The 23,619-nt window shown below is 44.8% G+C and overlaps 1 protein-coding gene across 1 annotated transcript in view; it reads right to left on the minus strand.

Moving 5' to 3' along the window:
- ITGA4 (integrin subunit alpha 4) overlaps nt 1-23,619 on the minus strand; it is a 186,990-nt gene that overhangs the window by 19,003 nt on the left and 144,368 nt on the right. The window contains exons 19-21 of the mRNA XM_030210123.1: nt 20,370-20,471; nt 8,272-8,351; nt 7,830-7,913 (exon numbers count right to left, since the gene is read on the minus strand). Of these exons, the coding sequence (XP_030065983.1) occupies nt 7,830-7,913; nt 8,272-8,351; nt 20,370-20,471 (266 nt within the window). The remainder of the gene's footprint in view (nt 1-7,829; nt 7,914-8,271; nt 8,352-20,369; nt 20,472-23,619) is intronic.

Genomic DNA, 23,619 nt, shown 5'->3' on the forward strand with positions numbered 1-23,619 from the left:
TTTCAGCTGTCTAAACACAAAACACGTACTTTTATAGCACACATAGGGGGTCTTTTACTAAGATGCGCTTGCGTTTTAGCACATGCTAATGTTAGAGACACCCATAGGAATACATTGGTGTCCTCTAATGTTTAGTGCATGCCTCTTTTTAGAGCGCGCTAAAAACGTAAGCGCGCCTTAGTAAAAGACCCCCATATTTTTAGCAAAATTGGAAAGAGGCAGTTCGGAGGCCATGGTTAAAAACTAAGTTTATAACAGCCCATACTTTCAAGATGAAATATGCATGCATTTTCCCTATTAAAAAGTATACCAGGAAAATACATGCAGACTATTACACATTTTCCCTCCAGATTCTATATGTGGTGCCGATATTTGGGCGCTGATTAAGATGTGCACTCAACTAAAGACTAACAAAACAATTAGTACCAATAAATGTGTGCTAATTGGGTATCAGTTTGGATTTGTGCACACATCTTACTATGTACTATTCTATAACAATGTGTGCTTAAATCTCATTGTGCACAACCCCAAAACAGGAAATGGCTATGGGAGGCACATACATGGACATTCCTAAAATTTGCATGCAGTATTACAGAATACCATGGATGTGCATCCAAATTGGGCGCTGGGAATTACACCTAGTTTTTAGAAGGCATAAGACTTGGCATCCAAATTTAGGTATCATACACAGAAACCATAGTCTTATTTAGAAAATAAAAATAAAAAATTAACAAAAAATAGTGCATTTTGTGTAATATAAAAGTTTTTTTCTTTTTTATATCCTAATAGTGCTCAGTAGGAGGGGTCACAGGATCGATTTGCAGTATAATACTGCTAAAACCCCCTTAAACCATCATAGCACTCCTGCCTTCCTATCCCTACCACCATGTATTCTGAGCTGTCCGTTATCTTGACAATGTCTGGAAAATACTTGAAAGATAATTCTACTTAGCTCATTTAAGGGTGCAGGAGTTCACTGGTGCATCAAACGTCCTGTGGGGATCCCCATCCGTGTTGTGACTTTAAAAATGACCGCAGTTAACACTACTCCCTAAAAGCGGGATTAAAGTCCTCTATTTTTTGTTAATTTTTTTATTTTTATTTTCTAAATAAGACTGTATGGTTTCTGTGTATGATACTTAGAAATAGCCAGTAGAAACTGAACGAATGTATTTACCCCAGTGGTTTGTACATTTATCCAAATTTAGGTGCCAAAATTGGCACTTAATGCTATTCTATACTGGGTGCTTATCTTTGAGTGTTCATTGTAGAATAGCGTTGAGCTCCAATTTATTTTGGTGCCAATTTTTAAGCGCCATTTACTGAATCTAGTCCTCTACATGCCACAAATTTTCAAAACAAGAGAAGTGCATCTTTCCACAGTGAAATTTAGCCTGGGGAATTTAGGTGCATATAGTTACACTTGTCCTTTGATATGTACAAATTTCCTGGGTTGATGTATATGTGCATATTTTACAAAGTATGGGGACAATATTCAAAAAGGGTTTTATATTTACCAGCAGCCGTCTGCTGCTGTTTTTGAAAGCAACTGGAGGTAATTCAATAAGGGGATGTGTACTTTAAGCATTGAAGTACATGTCCACTTTGGGATATTTTAATTGTGTGAATGTGGCAATATATGCATGTAGATGATCCCTAAAATTCTGACTAGTTCAAAAGTGTATGCTATCAGGGCCGGCTTAACCATTGGACCAGGTGAGGTGTGGCCTAGGGCGCCAAGATACCCAGCCTTTGATTGTACCTGGTCTACAGGTTAAGCGGAGGAGTAGCCTAATGGTTAGTGCAGTGGACTTTGATCCTGGCAACCTGGGTTCAATTCCTACTGCAGCTCTGCGTGATCTTGGGCAAGTCACTTAACCCTCCATTGCCCCAGGTTCCAAAAAGATTTAGATTGTGAGTCCCCTAGGGACAGAGAAAGTACCTGTATATAATGTGTACAGCACTGCATACATCTAGTAGTGCTATAGAAATGATTAGTAGTAAGCCTTTTCTTCTGCTTTTCACCTCACCCCACCCCTACCCTGTCCAATCTCTTCCCTTCTCTTTCCCCCCTCACTGTGAGTCCAGCACTGCTTCCCACTTCTCTCACTCCCTCCCCTGTGGTTCTGTAAAGTTTGTCAGTCACCAAAGCAGCACAGCAGGCCACCCCACCCCATCCAATCTCTCCCTTTCTCTCTTCCCCCTGTCTGTGGGTCCAGCACTGCTCCCCACCTTTCTCATTCCCCCGTGGTCCTGTAAAGTTTGTCAGTTGCCAGTAGCAGCATAACAGGCTGCTTTCGGCCAGCTCCTGGGTCTGCCCTCTTTTGTATCTTGCCTGCTGTAATGCAATTTCCTGTTGGGTAGACATTGCAGAGCATATTGCTGCTGCTGCTGACGCCACAGTTGGCGAAAAAATGTATACTTTACAGGACCACAGGGAAGTGAGAGAGGTGAAGGAGGAGTTCTAGACCCAGAGGGAAGGGGACAGAAGAGGGAGAAAGAGAGACTGGATGAGGTAGCAGGAGAGATGCTAACCCTGCAGGAGGGAGGGAGCTTCAGAAGTGATGTGATTTGGGAGAGGTGTACCTCCAAAATAAGTTGGCTCAGGGCACCACTATCCCTACAGCCAGCCCTGCTTGCCTTTATAGAATGAGTTCACTTCACTTCCTCAAGACCCCTAAATAGAAAGCACCAGTTGTAAAATTGCCCCCTAAGGGCCTGTTTACTAAAGTAGGAGTAACGTGAGAGTAAGGGTAATGACTTTGATATACGACCTTCTGTGGTGCAACCAAAGCAGTTTATGTATTACATACAGGTACTTTCTCTGTTCCTGGTGGGCTCATAATCTAGGGCAATGGAAGATTAAGTGACTTGCCCAGTGTCTCCAGGAGCTGCAGTGTGGTAAGATTCTGCAGTTACCCCAGGTTAATGGCCAAGATACCTGCAAAAAACTCTCTGTTAACTGCTGAGAGGTTTTTCAGTGCTTTGCCGTTCATTTAACTCGGAGAAAAGTTCTTTACCATGTGTTAACTAAGATATGTCATTATGAACATGGGCTACTGTTAAGACTGGTTGTTTTACCATTAACTCGTGTTATTTCAACACAAGTCCCATTTTATACGGTGGGACTTAGACATCCTCTTACTAATGCATGCTTACTGCAGGACCAGTGGCGTAGCTACGTGGGGCCTGGGGGGCCTGGGCCCCCTCAGATTTGGCCCTGGACCCCTCCCCCGGCGTCGCCAACCCTCCCCTGTCGCCATCAGCATCGAGTACCTGTGCTGGCGGGGGTCCCCAATCCCAGCCAGCTGAAGTTCTGTGTCTTCAGCCCGTCTCTGGGCCAGTGCGTTGCTGCAGCCTGCAGCAGCTGATCTGATTCTGCAAGCGGGAAGCCGATTCTCTTTGCGTGGTATGAATCGTCCTGCACGTCAGGATGATTCATACCACGCAAAGAGAATCGGCTTCCCGCTTGCAGAATCAGATCAGCTGCTGCAGCAGTCTGCAGCAACGCGCCAACCCAGAGATGGGCTGAAGAGTCTTCAGTGAAGACACAGAACTTCGGCTGGCGGGGATTGGGGACCCCCGCCAGCACAGGTACTCGATGGTGATGGCGACGGGGGAGGGTTGGCGAAGCCGGGGGAAGGGTCAAAGATGGCATTGGCGGGGGGAGGGGGTCGTGGGGGGGGGGAATGTGCCCCTCACCTTGAGCTCTGCCCCCCCCCCCTCCCGCCGAACGCCCCTGTAGCAGGACATGCTCGGATGTCCTGCAGTATTTTTCTGATCTATGCATGCAAACGTGCGCTAAAAAAGTATTTTTTATTTTATCATGGAGGAGATATGTCTGGAGTAGAGAGTGGGCATTTCTGCTCTAATCAGTTAACATAGCCACATTACTATGTGCAGGATCAGTGCATGAGCCCTTCCTGCCTACAAAATAGGTGTCAGTAAGTGTTCATGTGATAATTTGTTTTTTTAATGGCTGCACGCTACTGGTGACTTTAGTGCATGGCCATTGAGAATGGCCTTAGCATGCGGGAAAGACCCCTGTAAGAGCACACTAAGGCCACCTTTTACTGCAACTTAGTAAAAGGACCCCTTAGTTACTAATAACTTGAGTTAACAGTAAAGTATCAACATGGGCTACTGTTAAGACAAGTTAACTTCCCCCTCCAAATGGCAGATAACATGATGCATTTAGCTACATCTTGAGGTGGAATTAGCTACCACAAGTAATTGGGTGCTAACAATTCTTGATGACAATTGGCAATAATTGGGAATTTATGTGCACATCTTTATAGTCGCTATTGTATAAAGATGCACACATACATTTTTCCATGAGGATCCAAAAGGGGGTGTGGCCATGGGAGTGGCATGTCTAGGAATTGCACGGATGTGTGATTTAGGCATGGGGATTTACATCAGGTTTCAGTTGCACCCAAAACTAGGCACAGATCCCACACTAAGTACTACTCTACAGGGGTGTAGCCAGACTTCGGCGAGGGGGGGGGGGGTCCAGAGCCCGAGGTGAGGGGACACATTTTAGCTCCCTCCCTGCACTGCCGACCCCCCACCACCACCGACCTACCACCACCACCAACAACAACTTTGACGACCCCTGCCAGCAACCCTCTCAACCCCCTCTCCCGCCGACTACCCACTCAACCCCCCTTCCCGCCAACGACCCTCCCCCACTGCTGCCGTCGTCGCCTACCTTTACTGGCAGGGGACCCCACTCCCCGCCAGCTGAGGCCCTCTTCTCGCGCAAGGCTTTGTTCTGTTTCTGACGTCAGAAACAGAACAAAGCCTTGCGCAAGAAGAAGAGGACCTCGGCTGGCGGGGAGTGGGGTCCCCCACCAGCAAAGGTAGGTGACGATGACAGCAGGAAGGGGGGGTCGAGAGGGTCAGCAGCAGGGGGGTCCAGGGCCAAATCTAGGGGGGCCCAGGTCCCCGTGGCCCCACGTAGCTACGCCCCTGCTACTCTATAAATGGCTCCCAACTTGGAGCAACAATTATAGAATAGCACTTAGCATGCATATTTTTTGGCACCCAAATTTTGGTGCCATTTAAATGTATATTAGCTGCAAGGTGCAGTCCCTGCCCCTTCTCCACCCTATTCCATGCTAGTTACTAACATCGAAACTAATGCATTTTAACTGCTAAGACATGTGCTACATTAATAGCTAATGCAGCTCAGTAAATAGGCCCCTTTTGATGTGCATTAAAAACAGCTAACGCTTGGTAAATACAGATAACATGTATTAATTTCTCTGTTTAACAGCTAATGTGGGCTTTTATTGAAATGAGGTGAATGGTTGGGAAGAACAGTGCAGCGGTTAATTTGCATTAAAATAACGTGTATCAACTGGAATTTAAGGAGATGGTCCTGAACAGTTAACTGTACCTCTCTCTGCTGTTCTTGTCAGTGGCGTTCCTAGGGTGGCTGACACCTGGGCCGGATCGCCGATGTACCCCCCCCCCCCCGGGTGCAGCGCGACACCCCCCCCCCCCCCCCGGCGAAAGGACACACCCCCCGGGTGCATTTTTACCTGCTGGGGGGGGGGGTGCCGCGCGCCTGTCGGCTTTGCTCGTTCCATGCTCCCTCTGCGCCGGAACAGGAAGTAACCTGTTCCGGCACAGAGGGAGCACAGAACAAGTGGAGCCGACAGGCACATGGCACCCCCCCCCCCCCCCCAGCGGCATGCACCCGGGGTGGACCGACCGCCCCCCCCCCCTTGGTACGCCACTGGTTCTTGTCTCCGTTTTCTATCAAACATTGACATTCCTATTTCTTCTTTACCTTTCTACATGTTCCTTTTTGTATTTTGATTGTAAACTTCTTTGATATGCTATACAGAAGGCAGTTTATCAAGCCTAATAAACTATAAACCATAAAGGTGGATGCCACATTATCTGCTGTGACACTGAAGTGCAGTAACAAGCTTTGCCATGTATTAGTATCATGGCTGCCTTCCCACAAATGTTACTACCGAGATTTTGCACTTAATGTACTTTCAGTACTGATGTTAATGAGTATTAAGTATAAAACCTTAGTGAATGGGCCCCTAAGTGGTTGTGCTGTGATGAAAATGAATGCACAAATACTTTTAACGCCAAACAGCACTTCTGTCATTATTTGCTAAATACAAAGGCCCTCCTCTCTACACTATTTTGTGAAAATTGAGATGCAGTAAAGATAATGTTCAAAGACATTTACCCAGGTACATAAGTATTTGACAAAGCAGATTTCCCTTGCTTAAAATGTGCAATATTTTAACAGGATTAAGGAATCATCAGATATGTGTTTAAGATGAGGAAGCACAGGGGCTCATTTTCAAACCACCTAGACTTATAAAATTCCATAGGTTACTATGGAGTTCATTTTGAAAAGAGAAAAACTTCCAAAAAGTGGCATAAATCTGCATTTGGGTGTTTTTCTCACAAAAATGTCCAAGTTGGTATTTTTGAAACCAGTTTTTAGATGTATTTCTATGAAAGTCTTTCAGAAGTGTGTTTAAATCACAAGGGAGCATTTCAGGGACCTGTTAAGGGTGGGATCTGGGTGTCCCTAACACTTGGACATTTTTCAGCCATAATGGAACAAAACAAAACTGTACAGGACTAAAAGTAAGATGTTTTGAGCTAGCCCTTTTATTTTATATAACGAATAAGGCACCCTAAATGACCAGATAACCACTGGAGGGAATCAAGGATGACCTCTTACTCCTTCAGTGGTCCCAGATACCCTCCACCATCCCACCCCCCCCCCCCCAAAAAAAAATGTGATTAAAAACATTATTTACTAGTCTCTATGTTAGCCTCAGATGTTATACTCGGGTCCATTAGAGCAGTATGCAGATCCCTGGAGTAGTCTAGTGGTTGGTGCAGTGCATTGCAGATAGGTGGACCCAGGCCCATACCTACCCCTACCTGTTACACTTGTGGTGGAAACTATGAGCCCTCCAAAACTCACTAGAAACCCACTGTACCTATATATTGGTGCCCCCTTCACTCATAAGGGCTATTGTAGTGGTGTACAGTTGGATATAGTGGGTTTGGGGGGGCTCAGCAGACAAGGGAGCAATGGTGAGATGTGAACCTGGGAGCATTTATCTGAAATCAACTGCAGTGCCCCCTAGGGTGCCCCATTACTCTCCTGGGATGTCTGTGACCAGTCTTTGAAGAATGCTGACTCCTCCTACATACCAATGGCTTGGTTTTGTGCGTTTTTCACTTGGACTTTTTTTTTAATGGACGAAAAAGATAAATGCGCAGAGCACAAAATCATAGCCCTTTAAAAAAAAAAAAAAGATAGACGTTTTTCAGTTTTGAAAATGGCTATATTCCCCACTTGAATTTTAACGTTTTTAGCAAAAGGTCCAAAGTTGCACTTAGACTTAAAAAGTTAAGTGGAGGGGCATTTTTGATATGACATCTAAGTGCTTTGAAAAGTGTCATCATGTGATTTAGTGCACACTAACAGGCAAAACACATAAGCCTTTTCTTGTACGCTAAACTTACATTAAGGTTAAATGCACTTATGTAAAAGGGTCCCTAAATTAAATAGCATGTGCTAGTTTGCAATTTCATTTACTGTGCACTAAACAACATGAAAATATACGTCCCTTCTTTGAAGCGATAATTCTTAATTCATAGGAAAAGGAATTTTCCACCCTAATCCATTGTTTTCTTTATTGATGTAGGGTTTTTTTTTTTTATTCAGTATGTATAATTGAGGGTTTAACATAAAAAAGATTGGTCTGATAAAACTCTAGTTCTCAACTGAAATAATTCTTAATTTTTAAAGGTTTGAAAAATTACTGTAAACTTACCCATGGACATTCAGCTGAACCTCATACCTCAAAGGTACAGTAAAATGTGCAAAGTTATTCCATAGGATATTTCCTTCATTTTCACTACAGAACAAAGAACAAAAATGTTCTAACATGTTCACGTACAACACATTTATCTTTTGAAATAACTAATTGCATACCTACATGTGCCTAGTGGTTTGTTTAAATAACATTTTCTTTAATTGCACAAGTAGGGGAAAAACTCATTTTTTATGACAACGTTCACAGAAATATGCTCTCATTATTTAAACAGCTATTATTTGCTTTTTCTTTCAGTTCTTTTATAGATCATACAATAAATGTGCTCTCTTGGCTTTATGAAGCACAACTACAGTCATTTTTCTTCTTCTTTTTATTTATTCATTAGGAAGCTAAGAATATTTTTCATTAAATGCTGCAGTTTTTTCTGAGCAGAATTTACCAGGTAGCATTAATGGTGATGTTAAGGTCATCATCTGCTTGGGAAAGGGAGCTTGCATCAAGGAGAAAACTGTAGCCCACCTGTGAAGGCAAAATGTTTCATTGTATTATGTTCCGCTTATTTTAAAGAAATAGCTTGGGGGGTATAAAAGAGCTAATAATTCTGTTTGTATAATTGTTTAGTAAATTGAACACCTCTTTAGGGGCAACTTATCAATGTGGTTTACTGTTGTCAGGTTATTGTACCACAACTCGGGTTAGTTTATCACAAGTCAGGTTATTTCAGTACAGAGTCCCATTTTTTTACAATGAGACCCTATGCTACAATATCCGGACAATAGAAGCGCATATTAATAACTTCTCCCAAAATGGGACCCTACAACCTGAGGTAAAATAACCCCAAAACAGTAGCCCATAGTGATAACTTCCTCCTTTGTAAAACAAAATATGCAGAAGCACAGGTTTAACTGTTCTCATTCACTGAAAGACCTTAACAAATGCAAGCTTGGTTAGATGCATTCAGGGCCACCGAGAGGGGGGGACAGGGGGGACAAAAGTCCCCGGGCCTGGGCCTCTGGAGGGGGCCCGGCGCCACCGCAGTCAGGCCCACCCGCCGTCGCTCCCGAACTAACTAACCTTAAACGCCTCCTTCCTTTCCTTTCACCACCTTCGCAGCAAGCAGCAGCAGGGCAGGCCACTCCTTCCTTCCGTGTCCCGCCCTCGCCTGATGTAACGTCCGCGAGGGCGGGGCACGGAAGGAAGGAGAGGTCTGCCCTGCTGCTGCTTGCCGCGAAGGTGGTGAAAGGAAAGGAAGGTGGTGTTTAAGGTTAGTTCCGGGCCCGGTAGCGGGTGGAGGGGGCCCAGCGACCTCGGGTGGGGGGGCCCGGCGGCGACGATGACCTCAGGTGGGGTGGGTGGGGGGGCCCGTGGGCGGCCTTGTCCCGGGCCCGGCTCTGGCTCTCGGCGGCCCTGGATGCATTTATGGGTTGTCTTCATTTTAACGTTGAAGTGATGCCTTAACATTGACCAAAAGAAAGTGAGCTGTGCTGAAATGCTACCTATGGAGATAGTCAGGGCCGGGTTTAGGGTAGGGCAAGCAGGGCATTTGCCATAGGTGCTGTATGATGAAGGGTGCCACTAGCTGTAGAACATCACTCACAGGGGAGGTAGGAGGGAGAACAAAAGCACATGTAAGCCAGACACAGAAATTTGACACTCCCTATCCCATGTCAATCAGGTCACAGGAGGCATATAGAAGAATTCTTGGTAATAAATCAGAGTCAAAGAAAAGCTATATTAGCTCTAGCCATTAGTAGATGTGGAGGGGCATTTTCGATATGACGTCTAAATCGGACTTTGGATGTTTTGCACTATACGTCCCAAATCCAAATAGGAAACATGACCATTTATGAAAGCTTAAAACGGCTAACTTTTTTTTTAATGGTTTGTAACAAGGTTTTATGCTTTCTGTGTTTATCTTTTCAAGCCATTTTTGAAAACAAAAAACATGGAAAATCAAGCCAGTGGGATGTAGTGGGGGCCAGCATTTTTAGCAGACTGGTCCCCCAGACATCCCAGGAGAGCAATAGGGCACCCTAGGGGGCACTGCTGTAGACCTCATTTAAATGCTCCCAGGTACACACCTCACAGTTGCTCCCTTATCTTGTCTGCTGAGCACTCCGAAACCTACCACCCCCAGGGCACGTATATGTGGGAATACTAGTGAGTTTTGGAGGGCTCACAGTTTCCACCACAAGTGTAACAGGTAGGGGGAGGTATGGGCCTGGGTCCACTTATCTACAGTGCATTGCACTGATCACTAGACTATTCCAGGGACCTACATGCTGCTCTAATAGTCCTGGCAATAACATCTGAGCTATGGTCCTAGGAGCTATGAACATTTGAGTTAAGCACTTCCTATAATATTAATTTGGGAGCAAGATTTTAAAGAAAAAAACAAACTGGAACGATAGGAGGGACAAGCTTAGAGATGGTCGACCCAAATGTTGAGATGGTTGTCCCCGGTTTTCAGCCATAATGGAAACCAAGGACGCCCATTCCAAAAACGACCAAATCCAAGGCATTTGGTCGTGGGAGGAGCCAGCATTCGTAGTGCACTGGTGCCCCTCACATGCTAGGACACCAACTGGGCACCCTAGGGGGCACTGCAGTGGACTTCACAAATTGCTCCCCGGTGCATAGCTCCCTTACCTTCGGTGCTGAGCCTTCCAACCCCCCCCCCCCAAAACCCACTCCCCACAACTGTACACCACTACCATAGCCCTAAGAGGTGAAGGGGAGCACCTACATGTGGGTACAGTGGTTTTCGGGTGGGTTTTGAAAGGCTCACATTTACCACCACACGTGTAACAGGTGGGGGGGATGGGCCTGGGTCCACCTGCCTGAAGTGCACTACAGTACCCACTAAAACTGCTCTAGGGAACTGCATACTGCTATCAGGGAGCTGGGTATGACATTTGAGGCTGGCAAAAAATTAAAAAAAGTTTTTAGGGTGGGAGGGGGTTGGTGACCACTGGGGGAGTAAGGGGAGGTCATCCCCCATTCCCTCTGGTGGTCATCTGCTCAGTTTGGGCACCTTTTTTAGGCTTGGTCGTGAAAAAAAATGGACCAAGTAAAGTCAACCAAATGCTCGTCAGGGATGCCCTTCTTTTTTCCATTATCGGCTGAGGATGCCCATCTCTGAAGCATGCTCCAGTCCCGCCTTCGCTATGCCTCCGACACGCCCCTGTGAGCTTTGGTCGTCTCCGTGACGCACTGCAGTTGAGGACGCCCAAAACCGGCTTTCGATTATGCTGATTTGGGCGACCATGAGAGAAGGGCGCCCATCTCCCGATTTGTGTCGAAAGATGGGCGCTCTTCTCTTTTGAAAATGCCCCTGATAGGCACCTACGCAGTTTAGTAAAAAGGCCCCTTAATGTATGAAACTTTTAATGTATGAAACTTCAGCGTTAGATCTTATAGTAAATGTAATACTCCAACTTGTACAATTTCTTCTTGCTGCCGATATCAAACTTTCAAAATCTTGTGTCCCAAAATCCAACTGCTTCTTTCTCTCCTACATATTCCAACAAAACAGTGGTTCTTCTGCTCACTGCTTTTGTATGCAGGAGAGAGATCTGCATACAATGGATGTAGTGAGCATGCAAATCCTTCTCTTGCAGGTTCATTAAGGATATCCCGAAAACCTGGCCTGTTTGCATCCCTTGAGGACTGAACTTGGACAAGCCTGCTGTAACTGTATACCTTGGAAAATTTCCTTATCAGTATAACCTCACTTTGAGTGTCACATAACTCTTAGCAAATTGCTTGTTTGGTTCTGGGGTTTGGAGAAGACCTTGAGGAAGGAATTGTACTACCTCTCTGACATTCAAAACCACCTCCACTTGTAATAAGTTTCACTTTTACAGGATGCTCCTTAATCAGTTTCCTGCAGAGGTGCAGATTTCCAGAATACATCCCATGTAGTATAAATGGTGCCATTTACACATGTGGAGGGTAATTTAAAATGGGGGGGGGGGGGTCCTTTTACTAAGCTGTGGTAAAAAGTGACCTTAGTGCACCCATACACATGCTTTTCCTGCATGCTAAGGCTATTTTATACTGCAGCAGTATATGGGCCGATTTTTCCATTATTTTGAATTAATAGCCTGTTGCCATTAAAATAAATTAGCGTATGAGCACTTACCGACCCTATTTTCAAGATGGTAAGGGCTCTTATGCTAATCCTGTACTAATCAGTTAGCGAGTGGTAATAGAGCTGCGCTAACTGATTAGCGCAGGAACACTGACTCTCCATCCCCAGATGCCCCCTCCAAGAAAAATGTTTAAATATTTTTTTCAGCATGCAGTAAGTACATGCTGATTTGGAACTTATGGCAGGATGCCTGAGTGCATCCCTTCGTAAGCCATTTTGAGCTGTGGTAAGCACACGCTATCACCTTCTGCGGCTTAGTAAAAGGGCCCCTTAGCTAAGAAGACCAAGTAGGCTTCTATTTTGAGGCTATTCTATGAAAACATGTAGGCCACCTATGTGTCTTTCTAAAACAACCTTTTTACACTTGCTGAGGATAAATGCATTGGGGATGATTTTCATAATAGCATGCACTTAAACAAACCGAGAACAAATGAGAAAAGTCATGAAATAAAATAGACATTTTCTGCCTGCAAACCCCTAAAATGCATTTTTTAATCCACATAGAAATAGTTTGAACATTTCTCCCTGCCCCACTCAGTTCACAACATGCACACTTTTAGCTACACAAAATGTGGATGGAGTTAGGTTACGGGAAGGAAAGTGCACAAGGTGTTTGCAATAACCCTTTGTACTTTTCAGTGCACAGTTTGTACTTACTGCCACACAAAATATGGGTAAAAAAGTACCTGTGGAGTGCACACCACCTAAAATTTCAAAGGGAAACTATCTCCCAGATAGTATCCAGTGAGTATCCTCAACCCCCCAAGGGAGTTACTACTACTACTTAACATTGCTAGAGCGCTGCTAGGGTTACGCAGCGCTGTACAGTTTAACAAAGAAGGATGGTCCCTGCTCAAAGGAGCTTACAATCTAAAGGACGAAATGTCAAGTTGGGGCAGTCAAGATTTCCTGAATAGAGGTAAAGTGGTTAGGTGCCGAAGGCGACATCGAAGAGGTGGGCTTTGAGCAAGGATTTGAAGATGGGCAGGGAGGGGGCCTGGCGTATGGGCTCAGGGAGTTTATTCCATGCATGGGGTGAGGTGAGGCAGAAAGGGCAGAGCCTGGAGTTGGCGGTGGTGGAGAAGGGTACTGAAAGGAGGGATTTGTCTTGAGAGCGGAGATTACGGGTAGGAACGTAAGGGGAGATGAGGATAGAGAGGTAAGGAGGGGCTGCGGATCGAGTGCATTTGTAGGTTAGTAGGAGAAGCTTGAACTGAATGCGGTACCTGATCGGAAGCCAGTGAAGTGACTTCCCCCGTTTTCTATTTCTTTTTTTTTTTTTTTTTTTTAATATTGTTTTTATTGCAATACACAGTGCCAATTTCCAGATGAAAATAAACAAATGTATCTAATTTGTACAGAAATCTCTGCGGGTCCATATTTAACATGCATGAACTTTATACATTGTAACACCCAATACAAGGGTCCATCCCCAACACCCTGCATTGCATTTTTGTCTTATCCCTATGCATCATTCATACTCTAACCACCTTTCAAACCTTATGTATCATATCACAACATACACCCCCATACACTCTCCCCTTCTATATTCCCCTCCCCCCCCTACCCCATCGCATTTAAGCAGGAGGCCCACAGATAAGCATATTGTCTATTTTTCAGTCTGGGAGAGCTGCGGTAGACCTGAATCTCGTATTTCCCCACCTCTCGCATACGTGTTTTCCACAGTTCTCCCGATACCGACCCCGAGGAGGTCCAGCAGTGCAATATAGTCTTCCTGACCAACAGTAACGAGACGTACAGAAATCGCTGTTGTGGTGGTCTAAGTCCCTGGCTCACCAACAAGGATTGATCCCCCAACAAGAGAGTTGCATAGTCCCACTCCACAACTGTACATAATATATTATTTAGAAGTTGAAATGCTTCGTTCCAAACCACCAAGGCCGGACACTCCAGGAAAGAATGGACAAGGTCTCCCCCTTCCTTGTTACATTTACTGCATCCATCCTTGTCCCAGAGTCCCATAATGACCCCTTTAGCTTTAGAGATGTACGCTCTGTGCAAAATCTTGTATTGTGTCTCTTGTAGATCCACTGCTTTAACCATATTATGTAGTGTAGAGAAAAGTTTTTCAAAACCCTGTCCCGTGTATGTAGTCCCTAAATCCTCATTCCAACGGTTCACCAATTTTTCCATACCACCCGTAGGCCCTTTCAATGTTAATACCTTATACCAAGTGGACAAGCTGTTGGCTTTGCTGGGCATCTGCAATAAGATTTTATCTAACGGCCCCCAAGTCCAGCCATCCCCGTATTGATCCTTTATTGATGACCAATAATGCCGAACTTGCATATACTGTAACAAATTACTATTTGGAACCGCCCAATTCTCCTTTACCTGTTCAAATGTAAAGAATACCGACTGTTCTTCATCCACAAGTTGACCCAGTATCCTACATCCCTTATCCTCCCATCTAGAGAACATCGAGTGTCCCATACCCGCCGGGAATGCTACATTACCCGTCATACTGAGGTACGGGGAAGCATCTGGGGAACGCTGTTGTTGCCGCCTCCACCATATCCAAGCTCTCCTTAACGGTCTCAAAAAATCCAACCTATGGGATATCCGAGGTACCCCACTGGAGCTTAAATGCAATAAGTTAAGAAAATTCCATGGATAACTCCAGTCCTCAAACCCCTCTCTAGGAAGGAATCGTGAGCATCCCCCAACTCCCTCATAAATAAGCCGTATCATTGCTGCCACATTGTATCTCCTTAAATCCGGCAGCCCCAGACCTCCCTTAGCCTTAGATAGAGATAACTTTGCGTACCCTATACGTGCCCCTTTGCCCCGCCAAATAAACTTGCCCACATAGGACCTAAACAAACGTTCTTCTCTCCTGAGAACCCATATCGGAGCTACCTGTAATGGGTATAAAATTTTTGGTAAAAAGACCATCTTCGTAAGGGCTATCCTTCCCATTAACGATAGTGGCAATTCCTTCCATTTCTCACACAGCCTTTTTATTTTATCCAATACTTCCACCACATTACGTTTATAAAATACTGAGGCATTAGTACTCAGGAAAATCCCCAAGTATTTCATAGCCCCCTCTACCGGTCTTATAGGGAGCCCCCCCATCCCAGGGTCCCCCCTTATCCCAGAGAGCGGCAATAGTTCCGATTTATCATAGTTCACTTTCAGCCCTGACAGTTCTCCAAAATCTCTCACTATGTCCAGAACCCCAGACAGGTCTCTGGATGCATTAGCCACATATAGTAAAATGTCATCTGCATATAAATTTACCCGAAGTTCTTTACTGCCCACCCTTATACCTTGAAATTCCTCACTGGCTCGAATCTTTAAAGCCAGCGGTTCAATCGCTAATAAAAACAAAAGTGGCGATAGTGGGCAGCCCTGCCTAGTCCCCCTTTGAATTGAAAAGCTGTCAGTCAGTTTCCCATTAACTAGCAACCTGGCCGACGGGTTGGTGTAGAGGGCCCGTATCCAAGACACATAGGTCCCTGTAATTCCAAACCTTTCCAGTGTCCCAAATAAATATGGCCAGGAGATGCTGTCAAAGGCCTTTTCCATGTCAAGACCCACAATAGCTTCCAATCCTCCCTTCCCTTTTCGTTCATGTATGGCCATTAACGCCTGCATGATGTTCATCGATGCGTATCTCCCTGGAACAAAGCCCACCTGGTCTTCATGGACCAAAGTCTGAATAACCCGATTTAAACGCTTCGCCAAGATAACTGCTAATAACTTAATATCTTGATTCAGCAGGGAGATAGGGCGGTACGCTCCTACCTGACTGTTATCCTTGCCCGGTTTTGGCAATAGTACTATATGTGCCAAGTTAGAGTGCATGTGTTCTCCCCCCCCCACCAGGTCATTGAACCATGTCGTCAATGGTGACACCACCAGGTCCGGTATCATACGATAATACTCTGGCCCAAATCCATCAGGGCCTGGTGCCTTCGTCAACTTCATATCCTTGATCCCCAGCCTAACTTCTGTCTCTAGGATAGGCGCATTCAGTTGTATCACCTGTTCTGCTGTAAGCTTTGGCATCTGCAATTGCTGGAAAAAAGCTTCATTCTTGTCATTATCATACTCTCTAGCCTGATATAGTGAACTATAAAATTTGACAAATTGCTGTCTAATCTGTGCATCTGTATTATACACCCCTCCCTTATCATCCTTGATAGCTGAAATAATTTGTGTCTTCCGAGAAGGCCTAACCAAGTTAGCCAACAGCCTGCCCGCTTTACCCCCCCAGCGAAACAGCCGGAGCCGCCGAAGATATATATCTCTTTCTGCTCTTTGTGTCAGTAGCTCCGTTATCTTTGTCTTAACCATTTTTAATTCTGTCCTGTAATTATTAGTCATATGTGTTATATGTTGCCGGCGCAGTAGGTGATACTCTCGGGACAACCGCAATAATTCTGCCTCCCTCTGCTTCCTTTTCCCTGCTGTGTATGCAATAATATGCCCTCTCATGACTGCCTTCGAGGCTGCCCAGTATATTTCCGGTGTAACCTCTGGGGTCTGGTTATGCTGCTGGTATTCCAGCCATTTGAGCCTTAAGTATGTCTGGAACTCCCTATCGTTAATTAGCGCGGGAGAAAGCCTCCACATGCGCTCCCCTTTTTCTGCGGTCCATGAGATCACCATCTCAACGGCCTGATGGTCACTCAATATTGGGTCTACTATTTGCACTCTGGAAATCCTGGCTGTCATAGAGGGGGAGACCAGTAGATAATCCAATCGGGAGTATACTCCATGGGGATGAGAGTAAAACGTAAACTCCTCCCCCTGCGGGTTAAGGAGCCGCCAAATATCTATCAGTCCCAGCTGGTCAAGCACAAAATTAACCCCCTTGCTCTCCCAATTCCCCCCCTTATGTCTATGTGGTTTGCAATCTATTGTGGGGTCTGCTACCACATTGAAGTCTCCCCCCAATATGAGTTGATAATCTGCATAAGCAACCACCTTGGCCACCAAGTCGGAGAAAAATTTATGGGAATACACATTGGGTCCGTATACATTGCATAACAATATCTGCTGTCCCCACAACTCTCCCAGTACCAAGATGTATCTCCCTTCTTGATCATGTATCATTTTATGGACATTAAAGGGCAATCTTTTATGAATTAAGATGGCAACTCCCCTCTGGCGTGCATTATAGGAGGAAAATCCCATTTCTCCTACCCATCCTCTTCTCAACTTTTGATGTTCAACTGCCGACAGGTGGGTCTCTTGAAGGTATGCAATATCCACTCCCTCTTTATTTAGCCATGTCAAAATCTTATTGCGTTTTATGGGGGAGTGAATACCATCAACATTGAGAGTAGTTATTTTTAAATTAACCATAGATTAAACATTTGTTTTCCCAAGCGTCTATTTCTTGTGTTTGTCCCTCACCGGTCTCCCAGCCAAACCGGCGGGCATCAAAAACATGTTTCAGATAATGTCCTTTGATCCATATCATATTCCCCTGCATATCCAGATATTTCCCTCGCATCCAGCCCTCCCTATACTGGTCCCTCCCCCCTCCCCTTTCATCTCTTTCTTCCTCCCATACACACACTTCTATCATCCAATCATTCAATCTCAAATATCCCCATCCCCCTCCCCCCATCCCTACAACATTTTCTTCCCCCCTCCCCCCAACAATACCAGCCCCCATCCTTCACCTACCCAAATACAGCTGGAAGAGAAGCTTCCCATCCCCCCTGCCATAACATAACAATTACGTAACACTACAAGGCTATATATTAAACTTCTATAACTATTATCCCTTTCCTCCAGCCCGCATGAACTACTTAAACTACTGTTATTCGGGTTACCATCAGGGTATCTAAAGGGGGCAGACATTTATCATTAATGTTCCAGGTCTTTCCCCCTTTACCGTCCATCTTCAGTGTGATCAATAAGTCCGTCCACCTCGTCCATCATTATCTGCCTCCAATCACCAACTTCCTGTCTTTGTTCCCCATTTAGTCCGTTTCTCCTTGTCTTGCGTTCGCCCTCTCATTGTATTTCCCCAGGAAATCTTTCGCTGCTGCAGCATCGTTGATGATAATAGACTTTCCATCCACCCAGACTCTCAACTTAGCTGGGTATAGTAGTGCACACTTTAACCCCTTTTTGTATAAGGCCGAACATGTGGGTGCCATCGCCTTTCTCAGGAGGGCCACTCGTGTGGAATAATCATTAAATAGCAGCAACCGGTTTCCTTCATACAGTAGTGCCTCTTTCGCCCTTGCAGCCTTTAAGATCCTCTCCTTTATCAACCAGTTCGTGAAATGTGCTATCGCTGTGCGGGGTCTATTATTCCCCTCTCCACGTGCTCCAATACGATGCGCTCTGTCACAACAGCCTGGGCCTCCAATCTCCGCCATGCCTAATTGCTCTGGAAGCCACGTGGCAAAGAAATCATACAGCTTCTGGTCTTTCACCGTTTCCGGCAGACCGATCACCCTGATATTATTTCTGCGGGACCGGTTTTCTTGTTCTTCAACCCGGTCCCTCATTTCTTCGAGATCTTTTTTAAGTGCAGTGATATGTGCAGCCGATTCTTGGGCTTCATCCTCTCTTTCGGAAATCCGCCGTTCTGCCTCTGCCAGTCGCATCGAGTGGGAATCAAATTTCTCGTTGATCTCATCGACGGCAGACTGTAACTTATTTAGTTTATCCTCCAAGGCAGCAGAGACAGATTTCGATATCTCCTGTGCCCAGTCTGTATTCGGTATGAGTGGAGCGGGTGTTGTTTGCTGAGTCCCCGCCATTTTGTCCAGACTGTTCCTCGGTGGGTTAGAAGACTTTCTCGAAACTTTCGGGGGCATTCCTCGCTGGGATTATTATTATCCGCTATCAGACGGTTCTACCGTCTGTGACAAAGAGCCCCTTGCGTCTGTAGTCTCGTAAATGTCCGTTTTTTTTTGCAGAAATTTGCAGGTCAGGTTCGGAGCCTCTCTCACTCGCTGCCTTCTAGGTAGCAGGCATCACGTGACCTCCCGTTTTCTATTTCTGTTGATGGCTCTCTCATTCTCCTTGTCTCCTCAGCTCGAAACCTTGGGGTCATCTTTGACTCTTCTCTCTCCTTCTCTGCTCATATCCAGCAGATTGCCAAGACCTGTCGTTTCTTTCTTTACAACATCCGTAAAATCCGCCCCTTTCTTTCCAAGCACTACCAAAACCCTCATCCACACCCTTGTCACCTCTCGTTTAGACTACTGCAATCTGCTTCTTGCTGGCCTCCCACTTAGTCACCTCTCCCCTCTCCAGTCGGTTCAAAACTCTGCTGCCCGTCTCGTCTTCCGCCAGGGTCGCTTTACTCATACTACCCCTCTCCTCAAGACCCTTCACTGGCTCCCTATCCATTTTCGTATCCTGTTCAAACTTCTTCTACTAACCTATAAATGTACTCACTCTGCTGCTCCCCAGTATCTCTCCACACTCGTCCTTCCCTACACCCTTTCCCGTGCACTCCGCTCCATGGATAAATCCTTCTTATCTGTTCCCTTCTCCACTACTGCCAACTCCAGACTTCGCACCTTCTGTCTCACTGCAACCTACGCCTGGAATAAACTTCCTGAGTCCCTATGTCTTGCCCCATCCTTGGCCACCTTTAAATCTAGACTGAAAGCCCACCTCTTTAACATTGCTTTTGACTCGTAACCACTTGTAACCACTCGCCTCCACCTACCCTCCTCTCTTCCTTCCCGTTCACATTAATTGATTTGATTTGCTTACTTTATTTATTTTTTGTCTATTAGATTGTAAGCTCTTTGAGCAGGGACTGTCTTTCTTCTATGTTTGTGCAGCGCTGCGTATGCCTTGTAGCGCTATAGAAATGCTAAATAGTAGTAGTAGTAGTGGTAGTAGTAGTAGTAGTGATATACAATACCAATACTGCCCAATGTCCTTGAATCAACAGAGGAGCCCTTGCTGATGAGCAACAAATTGTGGCAAGCCTTGCATTCTCTCCAATCGATATTCAACCAATGGCGGGCAGCGCCTTTAATCTCCACCACCAGCGTAAAACTCTGATATCCATATCCGGCCACCAGCTTTGAATATCCAATTTTATTTCTGGCTGCTAAAACCTAACCGGTTAAGGCAATATGCAGCCCTTGACCGCTTAAGTAAAACCAATCAAAGATAGGACTGCTATTTATGTGGCCCAATTTAACTGGTTATCTTATGTGCTCAGGTGCTGAATATTAGCCGGTTTCGCAGTAACCAGTTAAGTCTCGCTAAATATTCATGGTTAGCCATAAACAAGTTATTTAACCAATCAGCGGCTGTTTCTGAATAATCAGAGGACTCTATGCTCGTGAGCAGTACATTTTGATAAACCCTGCATTCTCTGTTTTTAGTGGTCTGTAAACTTTGCCCTTTGGAATTAAATTTACCTTTGACAGAGAGCTGATGTAGAGATGGCCAACACTGCAGTCAAGTTTCACCACCTGAGTCTTCTCGTCTTCTGATACTTCACAAGAAATTTGTTTTGCTTCCTAAAACGAAAGGAAGGCAGACCGTTGCTTTCTAGTGAATTAAGCGGTATTAATCCTAACTTCTAGTCTGCGCCTGAAATGACCATGTCAGATATTTGCTTTAGAATTAGCTTGTTGTGTTATTTGTTCAATACCTTATACAATGAGGTAAAAGTGATGGATGAAAGGTGTTGCATGTTGTTGAATAAAGTCTTGAATCAATAGCACTGCTAACAGTATTAAGGAGAAAATATGGGTTGGGTCAGGTACCATACCTAGAACAGAGTGTACAGCATGCAACCAATAAAGATCACTTTTTCTAAAAAAAATTTTAGGGATAGATATTCAAAATAAGTTAACAGGGCAGAAGAGGCTCCTGCCCAGGTAAATTACAGCTGCTGAGGCTAATGCAGAAATTCAGTAGCAATTATATAGATAGTGCCATTGAATATCCAGGCAGAACCCCTCAGCACTCTGGGTACTGTCGGGATGGTCCTCGGCAGAGTCTGGGCGGAGCTGGGAGTTAGCCAGATACTGGTACTACTCGGTCCACTAACCAGGTAACTATCTGGATAAAATTTTAAGGCAGCAAAATGACTGCCCTAATTATATGCAGTTACCCAGGTACTGGTCTGAATATCACTGCTAAACTGCCTTATACTCGGGTATGGCCCAGGGCTGAATATCTGGATATGAAAAGTCCGCAGTGTTTAAAAGAACTCTGACCACCCTGTTAATCCAGCTCTAAGGGGCCCTTTTACTAAGCTGTGTAAGCGTCTATGCATGCCCAACTCATGCCAAAATGGAGTTACCGCCTGGCTACCGCATGGCCCTTACGCAAGTTTCATTTTTGGTGCACGTCCAAAAAATATATATATTTTTTTGTCATGCGTAGTGGATGCGCATCAAGGGGCTTTCTATGTGCATAGGTCATTACCGCCTGATTAATGCATGAGACCTTACCGCTAAGTCAATGGCTGGCGGTAAGATCTCAGACCCAAAATAGCCAATTTTGATTTTGCCACACATCCATTTTTGGAAAAAATTTAATAAAGGCATTTTTTACAGGCATTCTGAAAAATGAATCTGTGTGCACCCAAAACCCGCGCCTACACTAGCGCAGGCCATTTTTCAGCGCACCTTAGTAAAAGGACCCCTAAATTCCTTTGCTCTGATGTGTAGTCCTTTTTCTATTGTATGCTTTGATCAGTGATTGACAGAAATTAAAAGAGATGTTACATGGAGTCACTTTAATGAAATATACAGTAGAGAGAAATAAAATCACCCTCTTAATACTGTGTGAAATTGTAAATATATACATGGCAATCATTATTATTTATTGTTTAATGAGCTTAATATAGCATGTCATATTTTCATGACTCACTCTGCATTAGTTAAAATTTTGACAGCTAAGTCAAGCTTTAACAATTCTTTAAGCTGCTTCTGCACAGTTCCTCAGCATTGTACAAGTATGACAAATGACTTCTCTCACATTTGTTCACAACTATAATCCACACAGCATGAATCAATCAAACAAAGACGGTTCCATATAAGGTGATGTTTGACTCTGTTCCGTTGGGTTCAGGGGAATACTTGGGGCAGTTTTGAAGACTAAAAGAATTACTTAAGCATTATTTGTTAGAAGGTTTTACAACATATTATAATTTATTGCATGTCCTTGTGGAATGCTGCACATTATACACACTACACAGATTTTTCAGTGATAAAAGCTTCCTGTATATTATTATTTTCTGTGAGTTATATTTATTTTTTCACTGCTGGTTTTAGTCATTGAGACACGATCATTTGAGATAACCAGTACTTAAGGGGGGGAAAAAACCCACCCTTTAATCTAATGAACAGGAGAAATTACAGAACATATTGTAGCAATTCAGAAATGCGGTATATCAAATCCCATTATCTTTTATACCACTGATATAACATATAACAAACAACATTTATATATATGACCATCTGATTCACATCTGATATCGATCTGCCCACACAATTATTTTTCTGCAGCCTTTGCATTAAATTTCACGGCAGTGGCATAAGCCACAGATGGACCTGGGCCCACCCAAAATTCTGACACCCTTATGGCTGGTGGGGATCCCCAAGCTCTGCCAGCTGAAGATGTCCTCCAGTGTCCAGAACAAGTGATTCCCCTACCTACTACAGCCGGCAGCGCTTTCTATCTGTTGCCACCACACCCTGCAAGCATGCTCAGTTATCATGCATACGCAGGAGGGGAAAGGTAGGTGTGGTGGTAGCAATGGGTAAAAAGTGCAGCCGGCTGTAGCAAGTAGGGAAATTACTTGTTCTGGTCACCGGAGGACATCTTCAGCTGGCGGGGCTTGGGATCTCCACCAGTTCAGGAGTGGAGGAGTGGGCTAATGGTTAGTGCAGCAGGTTGTGGACCTCGGAAACTGTATTCAGTTCCCACTGCTCCCTGATGGTCGGTAGTGGGTTGAGATCCTGGGGAACCAGGTGTCATTCCCTCTGCAACTCCGTGTGACCCTGGGCAAGTCACTTAACCCTCCATTGCCCCAGGTACAACAGTAGTACAATGTACTACTTAGATTGTGAGCCCACTAGGGAGAAACCCAGTACCTGTAAAATGAAATTGTAAACCGCTTAGGTCTAAGCAGTATATAAATTCTGAAATGAATGAATAAATTATTTTTATTCTTTGGGGCTGCTGGTGCAGGGGCGGAAAGCACTGGGGGGGGGGGGGGGGGGATTGTGTGCCTTTCCAATTTGGGCTCAGGCCCACCCAAAATACCATGTCTGGCTACGCCACTGTTTCACGGTAAAATAAATATGTGTATTATTCAAAATTGCATAAGGAAATAAATTCCCACACAAGCTTGCAACCCCTTATGTGTTGATACTTTGTCCAGCTACACAATACACATACAAAAGTCTATGGGGCAATTCTCTAAAGTGGTGCCTAAATACAGGCGCGACAAAGAAACACGCTTAGCACCAATTCTATAATCATGTTAATGCACACCTAACCCATTATAGAATAGTAGCACATAGCTGCTTTGGCATGTTGATACTTGGGTGCATCAGCTTATGCCAGGTCAATAGCAAAAGTAAGCCGGCACGCCTAAGTGCACCTTCTAATGCATGTGCTCCTAGGTGGAACACCCGTGACATGCTCATG

The sequence above is a fragment of the Microcaecilia unicolor genome, chromosome 7 (assembly GCF_901765095.1).
Source record: "Microcaecilia unicolor chromosome 7, aMicUni1.1, whole genome shotgun sequence".
Lineage (NCBI taxonomy): Eukaryota > Metazoa > Chordata > Amphibia > Gymnophiona > Siphonopidae > Microcaecilia > Microcaecilia unicolor.